This window comes from Arachis stenosperma, chromosome 4 (assembly GCF_014773155.1).
Source record: "Arachis stenosperma cultivar V10309 chromosome 4, arast.V10309.gnm1.PFL2, whole genome shotgun sequence".
In the NCBI taxonomy this organism is placed as follows: Eukaryota; Viridiplantae; Streptophyta; class Magnoliopsida; order Fabales; family Fabaceae; genus Arachis; species Arachis stenosperma.
In genome coordinates this window covers 149,439,607-149,458,856 of record NC_080380.1, presented here as the reverse complement: position 1 = coordinate 149,458,856, position 19,250 = coordinate 149,439,607, and the positions used below count along the sequence as shown (strand labels likewise).

The 19,250-nt window shown below is 35.7% G+C and overlaps 3 protein-coding genes and 1 non-coding gene across 4 annotated transcripts; 1 reads left to right on the top strand and 3 right to left on the bottom strand.

Moving 5' to 3' along the window:
- Nucleotides 1–40: 40 nt before the first annotated feature.
- Nucleotides 41–2,600, bottom strand: LOC130973255 (THO complex subunit 4A-like). The gene is made up of 4 exons (XM_057897703.1): nt 2,340–2,600; nt 1,849–1,995; nt 1,013–1,269; nt 41–715 (listed from the first exon to the last, which is right to left on the bottom strand). Exons 1-4 carry the CDS (start codon nt 2,499–2,501, stop codon nt 376–378), a joined length of 906 nt encoding a protein of 301 aa, XP_057753686.1. The 5' UTR covers nt 2,502–2,600; the 3' UTR covers nt 41–375.
- A 3,105-nt stretch (nt 2,601–5,705) lies between these two features.
- Nucleotides 5,706–15,473, top strand: LOC130973249 (uncharacterized). The gene is made up of 10 exons (XM_057897694.1): nt 5,706–5,956; nt 6,488–6,752; nt 7,137–8,033; nt 8,494–8,615; nt 8,776–9,697; nt 10,067–10,594; nt 11,030–11,346; nt 12,054–12,152; nt 12,239–12,364; nt 13,068–15,473. Exons 1-10 carry the CDS (start codon nt 5,795–5,797, stop codon nt 14,853–14,855), a joined length of 5,226 nt encoding a protein of 1,741 aa, XP_057753677.1. The 5' UTR covers nt 5,706–5,794; the 3' UTR covers nt 14,856–15,473.
- A 359-nt stretch (nt 15,474–15,832) lies between these two features.
- On the bottom strand, nt 15,833–15,904 carry TRNAC-GCA (transfer RNA cysteine (anticodon GCA)). Its single transcript has one exon. It is a non-coding gene; the product is annotated as a tRNA-Cys (tRNA).
- A 340-nt stretch (nt 15,905–16,244) lies between these two features.
- LOC130973251 (pentatricopeptide repeat-containing protein At2g39620) lies at nt 16,245–19,250 on the bottom strand. The gene has a single exon (XM_057897699.1). The coding sequence runs from the start codon at nt 18,985–18,987 to the stop codon at nt 16,342–16,344; it is 2,646 nt and encodes an 881-aa protein (XP_057753682.1). The 5' UTR covers nt 18,988–19,250; the 3' UTR covers nt 16,245–16,341.

Genomic DNA, 19,250 nt, shown 5'->3' with positions numbered 1-19,250 from the left:
AGGAACACATCATAGGACAAAACTTGCAATTAAATTGCATTTCTTTTACTGGCATTTGACCATCAATTGACATGCAAATGCCAATTTTGATCATAGATCTTTTCCCTCGTAAAATGCCAATGGGTAGCATTTCTCCTGTCTCTGTCCACTGAACTCAAAAATAATACTTAGTCATATTATATCTGCTATGGACGTATGTACCCTTTTATAGGGGTATTGAACCAGTGAGGTACTAATCTGTTAAATGTTTTGAAACGAAGTGTAGAAACAACAGTCTAATATATTTATTTACACTAGCAGAAGTAAGATTGCATATCTATTACTGGAAAATCAGAACCAGAGCTGTTTAGTCATTCTAGCTATTAAACACAGACATCAGTTTGGATTTTTCTTTTTTAGTTGCATAGCCTCCATGCGATACCGCTCCAAGTCGTCATCAAGATCTTTACGAGATAGCTTTCCATTATTTTGGTCCCTTGTTTCTCTTTCTCTGCGGCCTCTGCCTCTTGGACCACCTCTTGGACGTTGGTTATACCTCTCCAAATCATCATCAAGATCTCTAGAAGACACCCTCCTTCCAATAGGGATCTTCCCTCCAATCCTGTCACTAAGGCCCCTTCGATGGTAGTCGCCTAAAATGCCATTCTGGATTGTTCGATGGTAGTCACCTAAAATGCCATTCTGGAAACTTCTATCGTCGACCGTTCCTTGTCCACTGTGAAAAGGAATAACACCGAACTTGTAATGGATAATAAGAGACCATGGTTTCATATCAGAGCAAGGGATTCTATCCAAGCCACCAAACAATCAGATATTGATAAATCTCAACCAAAACCCATTTAAATTCTAGAATTCTACGGAAAAGCATACCTTGCCATTTCATATGAGAAGTATAAGTTTAGATTATTTATTTCAAAGCCATACCTTAGCTTTACAGCTCAAGCTAGATGGTGATGAAATTATACTTGGGAAAGAGAAAAAGATAACAATACCAGGAATCGGATTTTCATACCATACAAAGAAGTTACTTGGTTTTCCCAATATGCTATTTTGAACAACAGGTATAACATCAGGAGCTGGTACGACGGTAGTTCCAACAAGCTCAATTTGCAATGGTTTCCCATCAAGCTTCATGTTGTTGTATTTCTTCATGGCTGCTAGAGCATCAGACTTCCTCACAAAGACAACTTCTGCTGTCCCCTTTGATCTTCCACTCTTGTCATAATGTATGGAGTATCTCTTTAACTCGCCCTCTTCTGCAAACAGCAGCTGCAAAAGGCACACAACAGCTCTCATTTCTTGACATCATTTGACTGATAAAACTGATGGCCATAGAATCTTAAAAAGCCTACAGAGTTGTCAAAACCAAATGCCAATCCCTAAAGGTATCATTGTCTAGTTTCTTTTAAAGGTCCTCATCATATAACACAGTCTATGAATTTGTCCTTGTCATCATGGTACATTAGCACAGATCATTTTGCTTGCATAGTTCATCAATAAGTCATAGCACTGTCATAAGTCCAACACTCCAAGGTCATCATAATTTCAGAAGTGTGTCACCATGTCAACGTTTTATAGTTCATTGTATAGTCCTGAAAAACGTATGCAAAATCAATATGATACAACCGTATCATCATCATTCATTCATTCCCTCGTGCATTATCAAAACTAAACATTCCTCACTTAACACTGATTATTTTGATAGTATATACCCACAGCATTAAACAAAACAAATCAGGAAGGAAAGCAAGAATAAAAATCATAAACCATCCGAAGTGAACAAAAATAGAAGGGGGAAAAAAAATAAGAGATAAATTTCAAGAGAGAATAACAATAAGACATTAAGACCTTAATATCTTCGTTGGAAACACCATAATCCAAGTTAGAAATATAGAGTTTGGTTTCAGTGTCAGGTTCAGCTCCAACTCCAGCTCCGTGTCCCATAACCAGTCCAACACCAGGAACAACACTCCCTTGCAACATTTGCCTTCCAACCTGCAAATCATTCTTCACATTCTCACAATCAAAATCAAAACAACAGAACCCTAAACCCTAAAATATTATAACATGTTTAGTACAGAACTCACATTTTTCTATTTCTAATAAAAAAAATACCCTGACAGCAACTTTTTTTTTCTTTATAATTTTTTTCTGCGAAATCGCGATAATGGAGGGAAGCAAAATGAAAACAAGGTCGAAACTTCTGGGGTTAAGTATCGTTTTTATTTAGCCTTCTCCAACCAACCAAAACCCTGAATGTTGAAAAACGTGAAAAATGGAAACGGAACAGATTTTTTTTCTTTAAAACTCAAAAAAAAGTAAAGCTGCGAATGAATCACCTGCGGGACGGGGTAGGGCGTCATTGTGGCGGAGACACGATTAGGGATGCGGCGGTCGGGACCAAGGCCTGAGAGAGGATACCTTGGGCGGCGGCGAGCGGCGGACTCAGCCGCGGACTTCTTGATGACTTCGTCAAGGGACATATCCATACCAGCGGCCATTGCGAGAGAGAGAGAGAGAGAGAAAACTGCGTGGGGGTTAAGTTTCTGAGGAAATGAGTGAAGCAGAGTGTAGTGAAGTAGTGATTAGTGTACTGAATAGTGAATACTGAGCAGTATACAGTGACGGAGGCAGGGTATAATATAAATGTTGAGGCCACTCAATCTAGTCCCAAAATTTACAAATAATTTAATTTAATTTAAATTCTAAAATTTATAATAATAATTTCTTTTTTTATCATACATATTTAAATTTTGTTTGACAATTAAATTAAATTAAATTAATTTAAATTTAACAAAAATTACTTTTATTACACGCAGTGTATACATATACGTATTTTTCTAATACAAACGAAATTTTTAAAGTGTACAGTATTCTTTTTGCTGAATTGTATGTAATTTGGAGAGGTTTACTTCTTGTTTGGGAGAGTGAATTCCGTGAAGTTATTTGTGAAACAGACTGTTTAGAAGTTCTTTCTTTGATAAACCAAAGAATGCTTGGTAAGGATATTCCGAAATGCAAATAATGTTGCAGATTGAATGGCTAAAGCAGTTGCTTCTGATGCGGACATTTACTCGCCAACTATGGAGTGAACTTTAACATCTAATAGATTTAGATATGAATCTAACCAATTAATTTAGCTTTGTCTCTTTTTTTCTTTTTTTTTTTTCTGTTTAGTCACCAAAAAAAGGAAACTCTCAAATCAATGACGTTTTGTGTGTCTCCTTTTACTGCTGTTATGTTACGTTTTTTTTTTGTTTTTTCTTCTCCTCTTTTTTTTTATGTTATTGTAAGAAATTTTTTTATTTCTCTTAATATAATAAAATAAAAAAGAATTATGAGAAAATAAAATAAAGAATAACAAGATGAAGAAAAAGAATGAAAAATAAGAAGAAAATGAAGCAAAAAATGAAAAGAAAAAAGAAGAAGCAGTGTGCACATATACGTATTTCTCTAATACAAATGAAATTCTCGAGTCAATGACGTTTTGTGTGTCTCCTTCTTTTTTTCTATTGATACTGTTGTTATGTTGCGTTTTATTTTTATTTTTTCTTTTCCTCTTCTTTTTTATGTTATTGCAATAATTTTTTTATTTCTCTTAATATAATAAAATAAAAAATTATAAAAAAATAAAATAAAAAATGAGAAGATGAAAAAAAAATGAAAAATAAGAAGAAAATGAAGTAAAAGATGAAAAGAAAGAAGAAGAATTTTAAATGGTGCATAATTTATCAAAAAGAGAACACCAAAATTTCTTAACAATACCACATAAACGTCTTAATTTTTATGCCGAAAGTTTGATACAAAAGCACAACAATATCTTTTTTAATGCTGTATTTTTCTTTCTTTTATTCTTTCGTCTTTTTTCTGTTGCTCTTACTTTTTTTAATAGCATTACTTCTCATATTAGATTTGAATGAACATATTTGTACTGTATTATAATCTTATTTAGTTGAATAAATATAAGTTCACGCTTATTAGATTGAATTCTTAGCAAAAATTGACCGAAATTTATTCTTTATCTTTTTCTCTTTCTCTTTTTGTTGATTTTATTCCTCTCAAGCAAGTAAAAAAACAATTATGAGCAAATGAAATAAGAAAGAGAAAATGAAGAAAAAAAAAATAAAAAAAAAGAAAAAAATGAAGCAGAAGATGAAAAGGAGAAAGAAGAAGAGTTTTAAATTGTGTGCACTTTATTAAATGTACTGAAATTCCTTGACAACGACGATACACAATAAACTCAATTTAAAACAAGCTCAGATCAGAATGCATCAAAACTAAACTCCGAATGTACGAAATTAATTTCAGAATGTACCAAAATTACGATACACAAACAAACTTAGTTCAAATCAAGTACAGACCAAGTGCACATTATTTAAATTTATAATGCACTAAAATTACTTAATAATGATGACACACAATCAAACTCTTCCTTCTCCTCTTCTTTATCCTCCATCATTATTATCTTCTTCTTCTTCTTTTTTTATTTTCTTCTGCTTGTTTTACTTTCTCATTATTCTTATTGTTTCATTCTCTTAATAAAAATAAAAAAATCAAATAAAAAAAATAAGAAACACATAATGCTGCAAAATCATTATAAAGAAAAGGAAGAAAAGAAAAAATAGCAACAATAACAACAATAAAAGAACAACGATACACGCAATAACGATAATGATAATAACGATGACGATGATGATGACGATGGAGGAGGAGGAGAATGAAAAGGAAGGAGAAGAATGAATTCAAATGAGAAAAGAAGAAGAAATAGGAGGAGAAGGAAGAAGTGGTGATGATGGTGACATCGACTATAACGAAAGAGAAAGATGACGAAGAAGGAAGAGGAGAATGTGCACGACAAAGATATATATATATATATATATATATAGTAGGTTAAGTAAAAAAATTGTTAAAAATAGTTGTACGTAAACGTAAATTAAGTTATATCAATTCGGTTAGACTCTATTAATTAAATGACTTGAATGTAAAATTTTATTATTAAAGAATAAAAATTGTTAGTAGTATTTATTTATCGATAAAATAGTGTTGTTATCATTAAGAAAGATGGATATATATTATTTTTATTATATTAAATATAAGAAAATAAATATGGTCATTTTTTTAATAATATCATTATTTTTTTATTACTCATATAATATGCAATGTAAAAAAATTGTATAAAGTGATATTATAAAAATATAGTAAAATTATAATTTTGTCAGATGACATTATAGAAATGTCTTTATTGATAAATTTATTTTTATAAAATAAAATTTTTAAAATTAATTAATTAAAAAATACATAAAAATTAAACGTAACGTACCTCTGGTATTTTTTAAGTTTTTTACTTTAATGTATTTCATTGTCTATTTTTTTCTAAAGTTAAAAATGAAGAAGTAAATAAAAGAGATGAGCTTTTATATTTATTTTAAAAAGATGAAAATACTCATAAAATTATTCATACAAAGTTAAACTAAATTTTTATTCGTAAAATATAAGTTTTAATTTATAAATTTGCTTTAATTCCATAAGTACAAGTTGAGTTTACTTTGTTATTTTTTTTAAGAAAAACAATGTGATTATTTATATAAGGGAAAATTGTTAAAAAGGTAAAAATAATTAGCTGGCGATTGAAAAGGGTGGAGTGGCGCCCGCGACTCGGTTCATTTTTAATTCTTAGCGTGTCCCCTCGCTTTCTTTCCATTTCGTCCACGTTTTTGCTTCTCTCCCATGGTAACCGCTTTCAGACTGTTAGAGAGAGAAAACACCTTTCTAGAGAGAGAGAAAACAATTCACCATGGAACACACCACTCTTCAGCTCGCAGCCACCACCACCACCACCACCACCACCACAACCTCCGCGCCCTCCCAGCCTCCTCCCGAACCCCCTCCCAACGCCACCGTTTCTTCTCACAGAGTCAGAGAAGAAGGCGAGCTATTTTCTTCCGACGACGATGACGTAATTCTTTGCCAAAAACCCTAGCTATTGGTTTGTTTATTAATTTCCGGTTTCGTTCTCATCGTTACGCGATTTTTTGTTTGTTTTTGTCGTTTTCCTGTTCTGACTTGCATTCGTTGACTCGCGTTTTTCTCTTTCGATCTTCTGCTGCTGCATCGTTCTTTTGTTCAGTGTGGTTAGTTTAGGAGAATTTGTATGGTTATTCGGTTTTGGATGTGTTTTCTAGTTCTATTCCGGTAGTAGAATTCAACCGTTAATGCTAGCTAGCTTTGTTAGTTTAGCTTCGTGAGTTTATGTGGTTGCACTAGATCTGAGAGATTGAGGAGAGAAACTCTCGGTTTTGAATAGCTTCTCGATGTGAGTACTGCTGAATTATTTTGTGACTTTTGTTTTTGTCTTCTTTTGCTGCCAAAATAGCAGAAATTGGTCATGGAAGAGCGTATTAAATGTGTTGTTCATTTTTCCTTTTTCGTTTTGTTGATTTTGTTGTTGGTTATGTATTTTTTTTAATGGGAAATTTTTGTCTACCAGGAAAACCGTGATAGTGCTGCTGTTCTACCCATCCCCGATAGCTCTGTTGTTCAGTCCATTCATGAGAGCTCTGTTGTTCAGTCAACTCATGAGAGCTCTGTTGTTCAGGCCATCCCTGATGCTCAAACTATCCGTACTGCTCAAACTACCAGTACTGTTCAGTCCACCATTGCTGTACAAACCATCACTGCCATTAAAACTGCCTCTGCCAAAGAGTCTGGCGCAGCTCCATTGGTGCAAAAGAGTATCCAGGGCGTTCAGGGTGGTAAGTTATATTACTCTTTGCAAACTGCTAGTTTAAGAAGTACTGGAGTGATTACCTTTTGTTTCCTTTGGGTGGCAATATCTCCTATTGAGCATCCCTCTTCCAGCACCGTCTTTAAACTTTGCATTGCTGTGTGATTTATCCACAGATTATTTATAGTAAAAGTACTGACTTGATTATCTCTTTAATAATTTAGTCGGTACTAACTTCACCTTGGGCTTAATATTTCTTGAATATTAGACTTCTTTTTTATGTCTTGGTGCTTTAATACGAAGGATATTTGATTTTCATTTTGTCTGAACTTGATTATGTATCTATTAATAGGCATTTTATACTGGTATGTTTAATCTGACTGGTAAGCTTTTTGTGGCAATACTGTTACAGGATCCAACAATGTACTATTACAGACAAACAAACAATCAACTTCACAGAAGAGCTTGGTAAAGAATCAATTACCCCCCAAATCTCCTCCATGGACCGGTCCTGTAGGCAATGATAAAAATCTCGTGATAAGCTTTTCTGATGATGACAGTGGTAGTGACCTTGACACTAAAGGTAATGCTACCAAGTTGGATAGCCATGTAAAGCGTCCAAGCTCATCCTTGGTGAAATCAAACAAATTACAGTTACAGCAAAATGGTAGAGGTGTGCAGAAGGCAATGCCCAAGAGATTCTCTTCTAATCACACATTTATATTACCAATGACCAAAAACCGCGGTTCCATTTCAAAAGGTGTTGGATCCATGCCACTGGGACAGGGATCACGGACTAAATACTTCAAGCCTGTGAATAAAAATGTAATGATTCGAGAGCATGGACGTGATCAAGGAGTGGTATCAAATGACAGTAAACTCCAGGATTTACGGCATCAAATTGCACTCCGTGAAAGTGAACTCAGGTTGAAGGCAGCCCTACAAACTAAGGAAGCTGCTTCAATTTTAGGTAGGGATCATAATGTATCAAATCTGAAGAATGACATAGCTAGAAAATATACTCCACCTTCCTCAGAGGCTTTGGAGCCAAGGGAACCGGATAGGAAACGCTTGAAACTTGGCACATCGGCTGTTGGTAGTCAGCAAGAAGTTCCTGTTTCAAAATCCATATTACCATCCAAAGATTCTGCACGGCAAAATTGTTATCATCAGGAGAGAAACCATGTTGGTCATAATCAAAATGAAATTCCATTATGTAGAGGAAAGCCAACAATAGTGACATCAGAGAAGCAACCTGACAAACATACTGATAATTCCTTACATAATATGCCTTTTAGACCAAGAGAAGGTAAAATATTATGCTTTTATGTTAAGTGCAACTCATACATTTTTTTGTCTACAAGTTAGGTTAGAAACTTTCTGTATTATTTTGGAAAATAAAGTTTATACCTGTTACTTTCACCCAAACCAATTTGTAAAGCTCTTACATTGGAAAGTTCTTCCCAATTTTTCTTTTTTTATTTATGGACTAAACAAATCATTGCCTTCTGTCATAGGTTGTTTTCTTTTCCCATTTTTCCCCCTGATAATAAGTTCATGCAAGTCTGCTTGAAGGTGCAGCTGCATATGTATATTTCAATATCATAAGAATGTGGAAGGTGTAAAACAATTGTCTAATTTTACAGGACTTCAAGTTAATGAATGTCTAAGCATCATGAAGCTGGTGACTTGATAGTGACCAAGTCGAAGCATGAATCAGTAAAATGTCTTGATGTTAAAATCTCTCATGGTCTGGTTATATCTTGTAGGTGATGTTAGTTATGGTGTCAATCAGATTGAAAAGAGTATTAGGCCTATTGACCCTTGTATTGCTCCCAACCAGAGTGCAGTGCCAGAAAATATGAACTCCAATAGCATGCCAAAGAATTTAGTAAGTTAATTCCCCATGCAAAACATTTGCTTTTTACTTGCTGAACGGTGACTTAATTGGAAATCATTCCTGTGTTTTTCTCTGTTTATTTACTAGCCATGAGTTATAATTTGTTATACATGGTATTAATCTCATTACTCCCTCCTCATCCCTTATTTAGGTAGCCCCAAGCGGTGCATCTCTTTTGAGCCACAAGGATAATGCACATGTCTCTGAGCATAACAACATAGATTTAGATTCAATTTTTGGAATGGAAGAATTGATAGATAAAGAATTGGAGGAAGCACAGGAACATCGGCACAAATGTGAAATTGAAGAAAGAAATGCACTTAAAATTTATCTTAAAGCTCAAAGAGCTTTGCTTGAGGCTAATGCTCGATGCACCAATCTTTACCGTAAAAGGGAATTGTGTTCAGCTAATCTACGATCTTTAATTTTAAATAATCCCAGCTTCTCTTGGTCTTCAGGGCAACACCAGGATCTGGATTCAGGGCCAGATTACTTAACCAGGCATCGATATGAAATACCCACATCAAGCTGTCAGAGGCCTGCTGAATATAATGATAATAATAATCCAAGTTTTGACTCTAATATTCAAGGTATGAACCTTGTGACAGGAGCAAATTTAGGACCTGAACCTTGTGGTGAACCAGATGCTAGTACGTCAGAGCCTTTACCTCAAATGGGTAATAATGCCGAAAATGGAATTTATTCTCCTTCTGATGAATTGGACACATCTGGTAATGAAAATGGAGAGATTTCACCAGCTGGAAATGTGTCAAGTAATCTTGATGCTGAATATAATAAAGAACAGGACTCTAATGGCAAATTGATGGACATAGATACTACATCAAATGCAAACTTTTCTACTGATTGTCCTCAGGATTCTTTGCTTCTCGAAGCAACATTGAGGTCTCAATTATTTGCACGTTTAGGGACTAAAGGTATGAAGACTAGCATTCCATCTAACAACACAGTGGCAGCTGCTGAACATGGGCCTGAAAATGAGGTTGGAAGCCAGAGAAATCAAGAACATCATGGTGTTGTAGTACAATCTGGGGTGGATGATAATGATCTCCAAGGTACTTTTTTTTGTTTTGGATTCTGTATGCTACTGTGTTTGCTTTTCATTTTGATTATTAGTTTGGTAATGCTGATGTTGAATCTGGATAAAAAATAATGTAGTTTAGGTGACTGTATAGTCCATGTACTCAAACTTTTGCCTATGCCTTTCCCCTCTGCTTCTTGTGTTTCAATAGTGTAACTTAGGCAGACATCATTTGCAGTGTAGCGAGCTCTTGGCATGCATACATATTGACTAATTATTTAGAATTCAGTTTACTGCAACCATGAGAAATTGTGGCTTAATATTGATTCTGTTTTATCATGTATTGATGAAATCGTGGAAGTTTATCACTTCCATTCCTCATTATTTTGTTCAACATCATTAGGCATTGAGAGGCAAGAAAGGAGTATGCATCTGGATTCCACTGAGATTCAAAGTGAGCAAAACAGTGGTGGAAATTCTTTGGAGTCAAATGGTAGTGGTGGTTCAGGAGGTCAAGGACATATGCCTTGTCAAGGCCACCATTCAACAAATGATATGACCTTCCCACCTTTGATTTTTAGGAGTGCATTTCGTGAGCTGAGAGAAATATCTCCATTCTATCCTAATCAATTCCAGAACAAAAATGATTTTATTCACACTAATGATAGTGAAAATAGGCGTATTACATGCCTCGGTTATGATGAAATGAAGTGGAGCAATTTGTTAGAAGTCTCAGTGCCTGTCACTGTTGGGAATTTACTCTCAGAAGAAAGCTCTTATAGCTGCAGTTCTGCAGTTGATCCATTTTGGCCACTTTGCATGTATGAACTTCGTGGAAAATGCAACAATGACGAGTGTCCTTGGCAGCATGTTAAGGACTATGATGATGGAAACCTTCATCAGGAGCAACACATTAATTCCAATAATCCAGGTATGAAAATTGTTGACAATACAAGATGTAGTTTACTACGTAAGGGAGTTTTCTGGAAATATCAGTGGGAAGATTGATGTGTGTTATATACCCCTGCTGAAATTGATTTTGTAAAAATTGGTACTTATTAGTAAAATTGTAGTTTTACCTTTTATATAAGCACATCAAAACTTTCCTTGGGGTTAGTCTGGTTTGAGGATTCAATAAATCATTTTCAAAAAGTGGATGGGGTGTTGGGGACTTGGGGTAGACTATGTATATTTTTCTAGACGTATTCCCAGGATTAAGCATTGAAACCTAGAGCTGTTTTTCAAAATAAATAAATAAATTAAATAAAAATTCCATGGGAAATTAGGTTTTTTCAGTATATAATTAGATGTGTGCTAATATAGATACTTCATGAGACTAATATTTTGAAGTTGTACTGACCTGAAGGTAGATTACCATTGCATCAACAAAACTGTAATGGTGTGACAAAAGTTCCAAATGGTCATAAAGCTACAGTCCTGCCAACTTATCTTGTTGGCTTAGATGTTCTGAAAGCAGATCAATTTGCCTATAAAGCTGTTATGGCGCATAGAAGTTCCCAATACTGGCAGAAGCATTTCAGTTTTACTTTGGCTACTTCAAATATGCTACGGAATGGTATACCTGCTGATGCTCCATTATTGCATGGTGGTGATGAACGAATAGAGGTCCATGACCCTTGGAACAACTATTTATCATCTTTTCAGTGGAGAACTGGAGCCCGGGTTCGTTACCTTTTTGTCCCATTTCTTTTTAAAGAAAATAAATTTCTTGTCTTCGTAGAGACATAAATGTACATTTATTCCCAAATTTATTTGCATTCTCCAATAGTATATCTCCTTTACTAGTTTCCAAATCTGATGTCTTCATGTTTTCAGTCTAACCTTATCACTTCCATTCTGATATGAACAACGGATCAATTTTATAGTTACTATTCTTTTTTTTCTTCTAGAAACTACTTTAAAGAATTCATAACTCTAATTTTATAGTTGATTTCCTATTTTTATTTTATTTCTCAGAAATCTATAATCTACAATATTTAAAGAACTTATGTTAGTGTTGGGAAATTTCAATGGCAATTAGCGTGCAATGTGCATGCCAGAACAATTTCTTATCATCTTATTTCTCGAATTCTTTGTCTCACGTGTTACATGGAAATTCTTTTATGTGGTTATAATTTTGATTCTTCTAATGGTATCCACTGTTTCTATGTGTAAATAACTGTTTTTTTATATCATGTACTTGTTCATAGTTATATCACTACATACACATATATTATGATGCACGTGCTTGGTTTTGTAACTGAATGAACTTGTTGAAGAGTTTCCAGTGAATTAAACTTGCTTTTGATTCTCCATTTAACCTATATAATATGGTGCAATGTTTGAATTCCTTTATTCAAGCTAACTTCTTCCATTTGTTACAAAATTAGAATCAAATTAAGCAGGCCATGGCTGATAGTGAACAAGCTGTTGAGATGGCTGCTCTTATTCTAAACCAGGAAACTAATAAATTGCATGGTGTAAGAAAGGTATATATTAGATGTCATTCCTTGTCAGCAATTGAAATACACTCATTATTTTCCTTTCTATTTATCTCAAATTTTGGTCTTTTTAGGCTCTGTCTATACTATCAAAAGCGCTGGAAACTGATCCAAAATCTTTGGTTCTGTGGACTGTTTATCTGCTCATTTACTATGGAAATTTCAACCCAGATGAAAAGAATGACATGTTCTTCTATGCGGTATGTTTTCCTTTTCTCCTACTTCAATGTGGAGTATTTTCTGGGAATGATTCCTTCTGATATGCTGAATGGGGTGTATGTATATTACAGGATGTAGAGAGACCCTAGAAGTTACCATCAGTGGTCAACTAAAAAAATGTAGTGATAACCTTGTTTATTTATCGACCCGAGTCTTGGCTACTGAATCCTGATACCAGAAGCTGAGGCAATAGCATTGTTGTAACTTAAATTTACTTTGTGTTTGTAGGTTACTAATCTCCCCGACTTATTATTATTCGGAACAAGTTTCACTCAATACTAACGCTAGAATACTTATTAACTATCACCGAGACACAGCTTGCTAATCTCTTAACTTGTTAAATGTTTGAGGGAATATAGATTAAGTGAAATGCTATCCAGTTTGTTCGGATGCTAATTGTTCTAGTCTTGGTCAAATAAATCACCATTCTTAAGACAAACATACTCATCGGAAATTGGTCCTTGTGTTTTTCTTTGTGCCCTTGTCCATGCAGATAAGATAGAATTCAAAGCACCGCTTGTTCCTTTATTTTATATGTAAAGATGAAGCCTTTTTTGCTCTTTGTTAACCATTCTCTGAATTCTTTTTTTAAGTTTTAGACTTTTAGTTAGTGTGTTATTATAAACGTTCCTTTTGAGAACTGATATGTGCTTTCCGGGGAAACACTCCAAATGATTTTTTCAGGTCAAACACTGTGAAGGATGTTATGTACTATGGCTCATGTACATTAACAGTCAGAGGAAGCTTGATGATCGGCTTGCTGCCTATGATGCTGCTCTGTCAGAGCTCTGTCAGCATGCTTCTGCTGCTGTGGAGGATAGAGCACATGAAAGTGCATGCATCGTAGACCTGTTTTTGCAAATGTTGGATTGTTTATGCATGTCAGGAAATATTGAGAAAGCCATTCACAGAAGTTATGGAATACTCCCTACTACAACTAAATCTGATGAGCCTAATCATCTGTCACTCTCAGATATACTCAATTGTTTAACAATTTCTGACAAATGTGTATTCTGGGTTTGTTGTGTTTACTTAGTTATTTACAGGAAACTGCCTGATGCTGTAGTACTGAAGTTCGAATGTGAGAAGGATCTCCTTGATATTGAATGGCCCTTTATCCGTTTATCTGAAGATGATAAGGAGATGGCTATTAAACTTGTGGAAACTGCTGTTGAGTCCGTTGATTCCCATCTCTGTAGTGAATCAGTCAAAAGTGATGCTAATCTCAGGGCTGCTCAACTTTTTGCTCTTAATCATATTAGATGTATGGTTGCACTTGATAACCTTGAATCCTCAAGAGATTTGTTTGATAAATACATGAAGTTGTACCCTTCCTGCATAGAACTGGTTCTGCTATTGGCTCGTATACAGAAACAGGAGAGCAATGTTGCCAATTTCACAGGTTTTGAGGAAGCCATTAGCATATGGCCAAATGAAGTTCCTGGAATCAGTTGCATCTGGAATCAGTATGTTGAAAATGCTCTCCAAAACCAAAGAATTGATTTTGCAAAAGAAATTATATCCCGTTGGTTCCACTCTGTCTGGAAAGTTCAGGAACACTCAAATGGAGGAACGGATGCCAGCAGTCATGGCAATTCTTGTGGCTCTTTGGGATTGAATTCAAAACCTGCTTCAGATACATTGACTTCTGATCACAAAAGTATGGATATGATGTTTGGATTTCTTAATCTGTCACTCTATTATTTTTTTCAGAATAATGTGACAGAAGCATGCCTAGCAGTTGATAAAGCTAAGAATATTGCGGCTTTTGGAGGCCTAGAACACAGCATGGGAAAACATGTGATGTTTCTGCTTTGTGATGCATTGAGCTTAAAGGAGGATGGTCCTAATGATGCTATAAAGAAGATTTTAGAGGTTTATATGGATCCTTCGACTCAGGCACTTCTAGTCCCTAAAGTGTTAACAAGGAAATCTTTTGACAGCATCAAGAAGCCAAGAGTGCAGCATCTAATAAACAATATACTAACTCCAGTTTCATTTGATTGCGCTCTGCTAAATTTTATTGTTCAATCGTGGTTTGGTTCATCTCATTTACCCCGAATGGTCAGTGACCCAAAATACCTGGTTGATTTTGTTGAAGCCATTATGGAGATAGTTCCATCCAACTTTCAATTAGCAATTATTGTCTGCAAGCTATTAAGCAACAGTCACAATAATTCTGATGTAAGTTCAGCCAGTCTGTGGTTTTGGGCTTGTTCGAACCTTGTAAATGCAATTTTGAGTTCCGTCCCAATACCACCAGAATATGTTTGGGTCAAAGCTGGGGGTTTCTTACAGAATCCCGTGGGCATTGAGGCAGTCTCTCAAAGATTTTTTGGAAGGGCGCTCTCAGTCTATCCATATTCTATTGAGTTGTGGAAATGTTTCTATAAGCTAAACAAGACCATTGGAGTAGCAAATGATGTTGTGGAAGCAGCAAAAGAAAGGGGTATTGGTATTGAACTTGATTGACTTCTGGTTTAGTAACCGAATAACTGGATGTGGTGGATATGATCAAACATATTTGCTTGTGGAAACTTCAAGGGAGCAGTTTTGCATTTCTAAGAGGAAGACCTCAAAATGTAGATGATTTTTGGTTCATACGTTGAATTTTTCAGAGTTTTAAGCAGTTCTGGATTCTGACAACACAATGCACTAGGTTGAATATTGAGCGTGTGTTGATATTGTACAGAGAAGTGAATTGGAGTGGCGAGTTGGCAATATCCAGTGACTTGTTAGGATTTGGTGAGTAGATTATACGGATAGTCATGGTAAGGATTTAGGATTAGTTGAAAGTTGGCAATATCCAGTGACTTGTTAGGATTTTTACCATTTTACTCTATTTGCCCTGTGTGATTGAACTGATTTCAGAGTTCCATCCCCATCATGGTTCCTTTCCTTCCTTCATTGTCCCCTTCCCCCCCTCACACACACACACACACACATACACACACGACACAAATGAAAAAGGAAAAAGCTGTAACACTTAATAGCCTTTACACCAAATTATTATTGTGATGTCATCATGTCTTTGACATTGTAACTTCGTAGATTGTTATATTGATTGAATGAAAGATAATATTTTTCCTAGATGCTTCAAATTCATGTTACATTTGGCAGATGTTTCAAAATAAACTATCTTTTAGGCATCTATGTTTATATTGGTAAATAATTAATTGTGCGGAGTTACCACTGACCTATATTTTATGGACCACAATAATAATTCCAATACATAAGGCTACCATAATGTTCAAAACCGAAGTCTCCTGGGTCATGTGACTGGTTTCATCGTTATTTTGGTTTTGAAACAACTATGGAAGGTAATAACCGGGACGTGTCTATATCAAAGACAAGGAATCGATGCAATCTAACCTAACTATGGTAGCTGCTAGAAGTGTAAATGAATGTGTAAAAACAAGAAATGTACATGGAAGTCTCCAAGAATAAAAAGGGCCCAACCGGGTTTGAACCGGTGACCTCTTGATCTGCAGTCAAATGCTCTACCACTGAGCTATGGACCCGAATTGTTAGAATAAAATCACTTTATTAAATTTATATGATTCATTATACTCAGATCCCAATTGTTTGTTTCAGCCTTAAAGTAATAAATCTTCGCTTTTCTTTTTCATTTACTTAACTCGAGGGAAAAAAAAAAAAAGACTTTAGGTTGAACCATAATGATGATACACATCATGGTAATATTAAATTCACATCTAACTTCCCGTTCTTCCTCTTTCCATTTATTTTGGAGTATATTTTATAAACTACGATTTCAGGTTGGTAATCATTCAGTGCAACTCAATTACTTTCCACAATGTAAAATTAACCTTTCAGCTCTATAATACACTTTCAACCTTATTCCAACATGATAAATGCCATCTGGGAACTCACAATTTGACTTCTTTCTATGAACATTTCCTCTTTGATTAAAAAAAAAAAGAAGTTCCTTTTTCTGTAATCACTTCACAGAAATGCATGAACCTTGACTATGAACTCCAACCCAACTGTACCCTGGACTTTTCTTCAAGCCATGTTCAATCATATTTGACCTTGTTCTTCCAGCATCAATCCATCTATCATATTGAGCATATATATCAGACAATACCACATAATGAACGGCATTTCTCGGTTCAAGTTTAAGGAGGTGATGGAGAGCAACCTCTCCTAACTTCATATTGGAATGAATTTTGCATGCTCCCAAGAGCGCACCCCATACTTGAGCATCAGGTTCTTCCGGAATCTTATTGATTAAACTCAAAACTTCATCAAATAATCCAGCTCGGCCAAGAAGATCAACCATGCAGGCATAGTGTTCCATATTTGGTTCAAGATGGTGAGTTTTACTCATAGACTTGAAAATGTTCCTTCCTTCTTCAATTAAACCAGCATGTCTGCAGGCAGACAATACATTGAGGTAGGAAACAGAATCAACACTGACACCAGCCTCTTGCATAAGTGAAAAAAGAGAGAGGGCACGGTCGCCTTGGCCATGCATTCCATAGCCTGAGAGCATTGCATTCCATGTGACAGTGTCTTTGTTTTCCATCTCATGAAAGAATTTCTCAGAATAACTGAGTTGTCCACATTTAGCATACACATCTATTAGGCTGTTCCCAACAGAGGAACTATGCACAAATCCCATTCGGATTATGCAGGCGTGAAAAGCCATGGCCTCTTTCAATACTGAAAAATATGATACAGATGGAAGTATGGTCACAAATGTCACTAAATTAGGCCTCACATTTTCTAGCCTCATCTGATTGAAAGTGGAAATTGCTTTGTCAGTGCATCTGTTATGCAGGTACCCTGCAATCATAACATTCCAGTATACCTCATCCCTTGCAGGCTTTGTTAAGCAAAACAATTTCTCGGCTGAGAAAAGGCTCCCACATTTGGCATACATGTCTATTAGAGCAACCTTTACATGAGTGTCAGATCCAAACCCTCCCTTTTCAATAGTCCCATGCAAGCAGATTCCGAGATCAAGGCCATTCAGAAGGGTGCAAGCTAAAACTAAACCAACAACGGTTCCACTATCCGGTTGAGTTCCACTTAATTGTAATCTATGAAACATTTCCAATGCAATATATGGATCACCATATTTGGCAAACCCATTTATCAAGGTATTCCAAGCGACAACATCTTTATAGCGCATTTGGTTGAAAAGCTTCAGAGCATATGTAAATAATTCGCATCGAGTGTACATTGAGACAAGGGTTGTTACTGTTGAGATATCAGACTCCATATCTGATTTAATAGCATAGCAGTGTATACTCTTACCTAATCTGGCATGTGATATTTCTGCACATGCCGAAACAAGACTTATCAGAGTTGCTTTATCTGGTTTCAAACCCTCTTGCTGCATCGCTTGCAATATAGACAAAGCTTCCCCAGGATACCCTGCTTGAACAAGAGCTGATATAAAAGCAGACCATGCAACTGAATCTTTTCCTTCAAGACTCAGGAACAATTCTTTAGCTTTCTTCAACTCGCCGCATTTTGTATACATGCTGATAACTGTGGTAGCAACAGCAACATCTGACATTATCCCAAGCCTTAAAGCATAATCATGAACTTCCTTCCCTTTCTCTAAGTCTCTCATCTCAGTAGCTGCCAAAAGGGTATTTAGAACTGATCCCTTATTCATCCTAATATTTTTGTGTTTCATTTGGTCAAGTAATTCAAGAGCCTCAGGGAAACTACCATGATATACATACCCAGCAATCATTGTGGCCCATGAGACATCATCTTTAGCCTGCATCCGGTCAAATATCCGATAAGCCGCATCAACTTCACTGCATTTAGAGTACATATCGATCAATGAGTTTGAAACCGCACCATTAATACATCTCCTAACCACATAACCATGAATAGACCTGCAAGAATCAATATCCTGTAATTTGGAAACAGCTGGGGCCAAGTTCAAGATGCTTACAGAGTCCGGCTCCACACCCTCCATCTGCATGGTCCGGAATATTCCCATTGCTTCAGAAGGAACTGAGCTCTGAGATAACCCTGAAATCATTGCATTCCAGGAAGCAACATCCTTCCTAGACATTCTATCAAATACCTTCCGAGCACTATCGAAGTGTCCCATTTTACAGTACATATCAACAAGACCAGTCCCAATAAATAAATCACATTCTAGCTTCCTAGAAGCTATGTATTGGTGAACTGCAACACCCTGATCAAAATCCAAAGCACCAGTACAAGCCTTAAGAACAAAGGTAAATGTATATTTGTCTGGTTCAACCCCTACCCTTAACATTCTATGATACAAGTTTATTGCTTTATGGAACTGATGAATCCTAGAATATTCTCTAATAATGGAGTTCCATAGAAGCAGAGAAGGGTATGTCACAGAATTGAATGTTGATTGTAACAATGTAGATTGGTGAAGGAAAGAATAGGAATTGATGAGTTGGGCAGTTAAGGAATGATGTTTTGTGATAAGGCCCGAGACAAGCAAATGAGCATGAATTTGGAGTAGTGGATTCAGGTATTTGCAAGAACGAATAAGGTGAAGGTAGTAACGTGGAATGTTTACTACTACTGGTGAATGATGAAGAACAAGGTGCTTGAGAAATTGCAATGGCAATGGCATGGTTATGGTTATGCCTTTGATTGTGAAATAGGTAGTGTCTTCTTATCATTGTTCTTATTCTTAACTAACACATAACATTGCTGAAGCTGCACTCTCTAAATTGCTCTGATAGGCTGCATCTAGATTCAGTTTTATTCACTCTCTTGGAGGGGCTCTTCAGGTAACTCTCCTTGCTCCTCTGCTTCTGCTAGAAACCCGACCCTACTCGCTATTTCACGCTGTTCAATGACTAAGAAATTGCGGTTTTCTGGAATTTTTGGGTT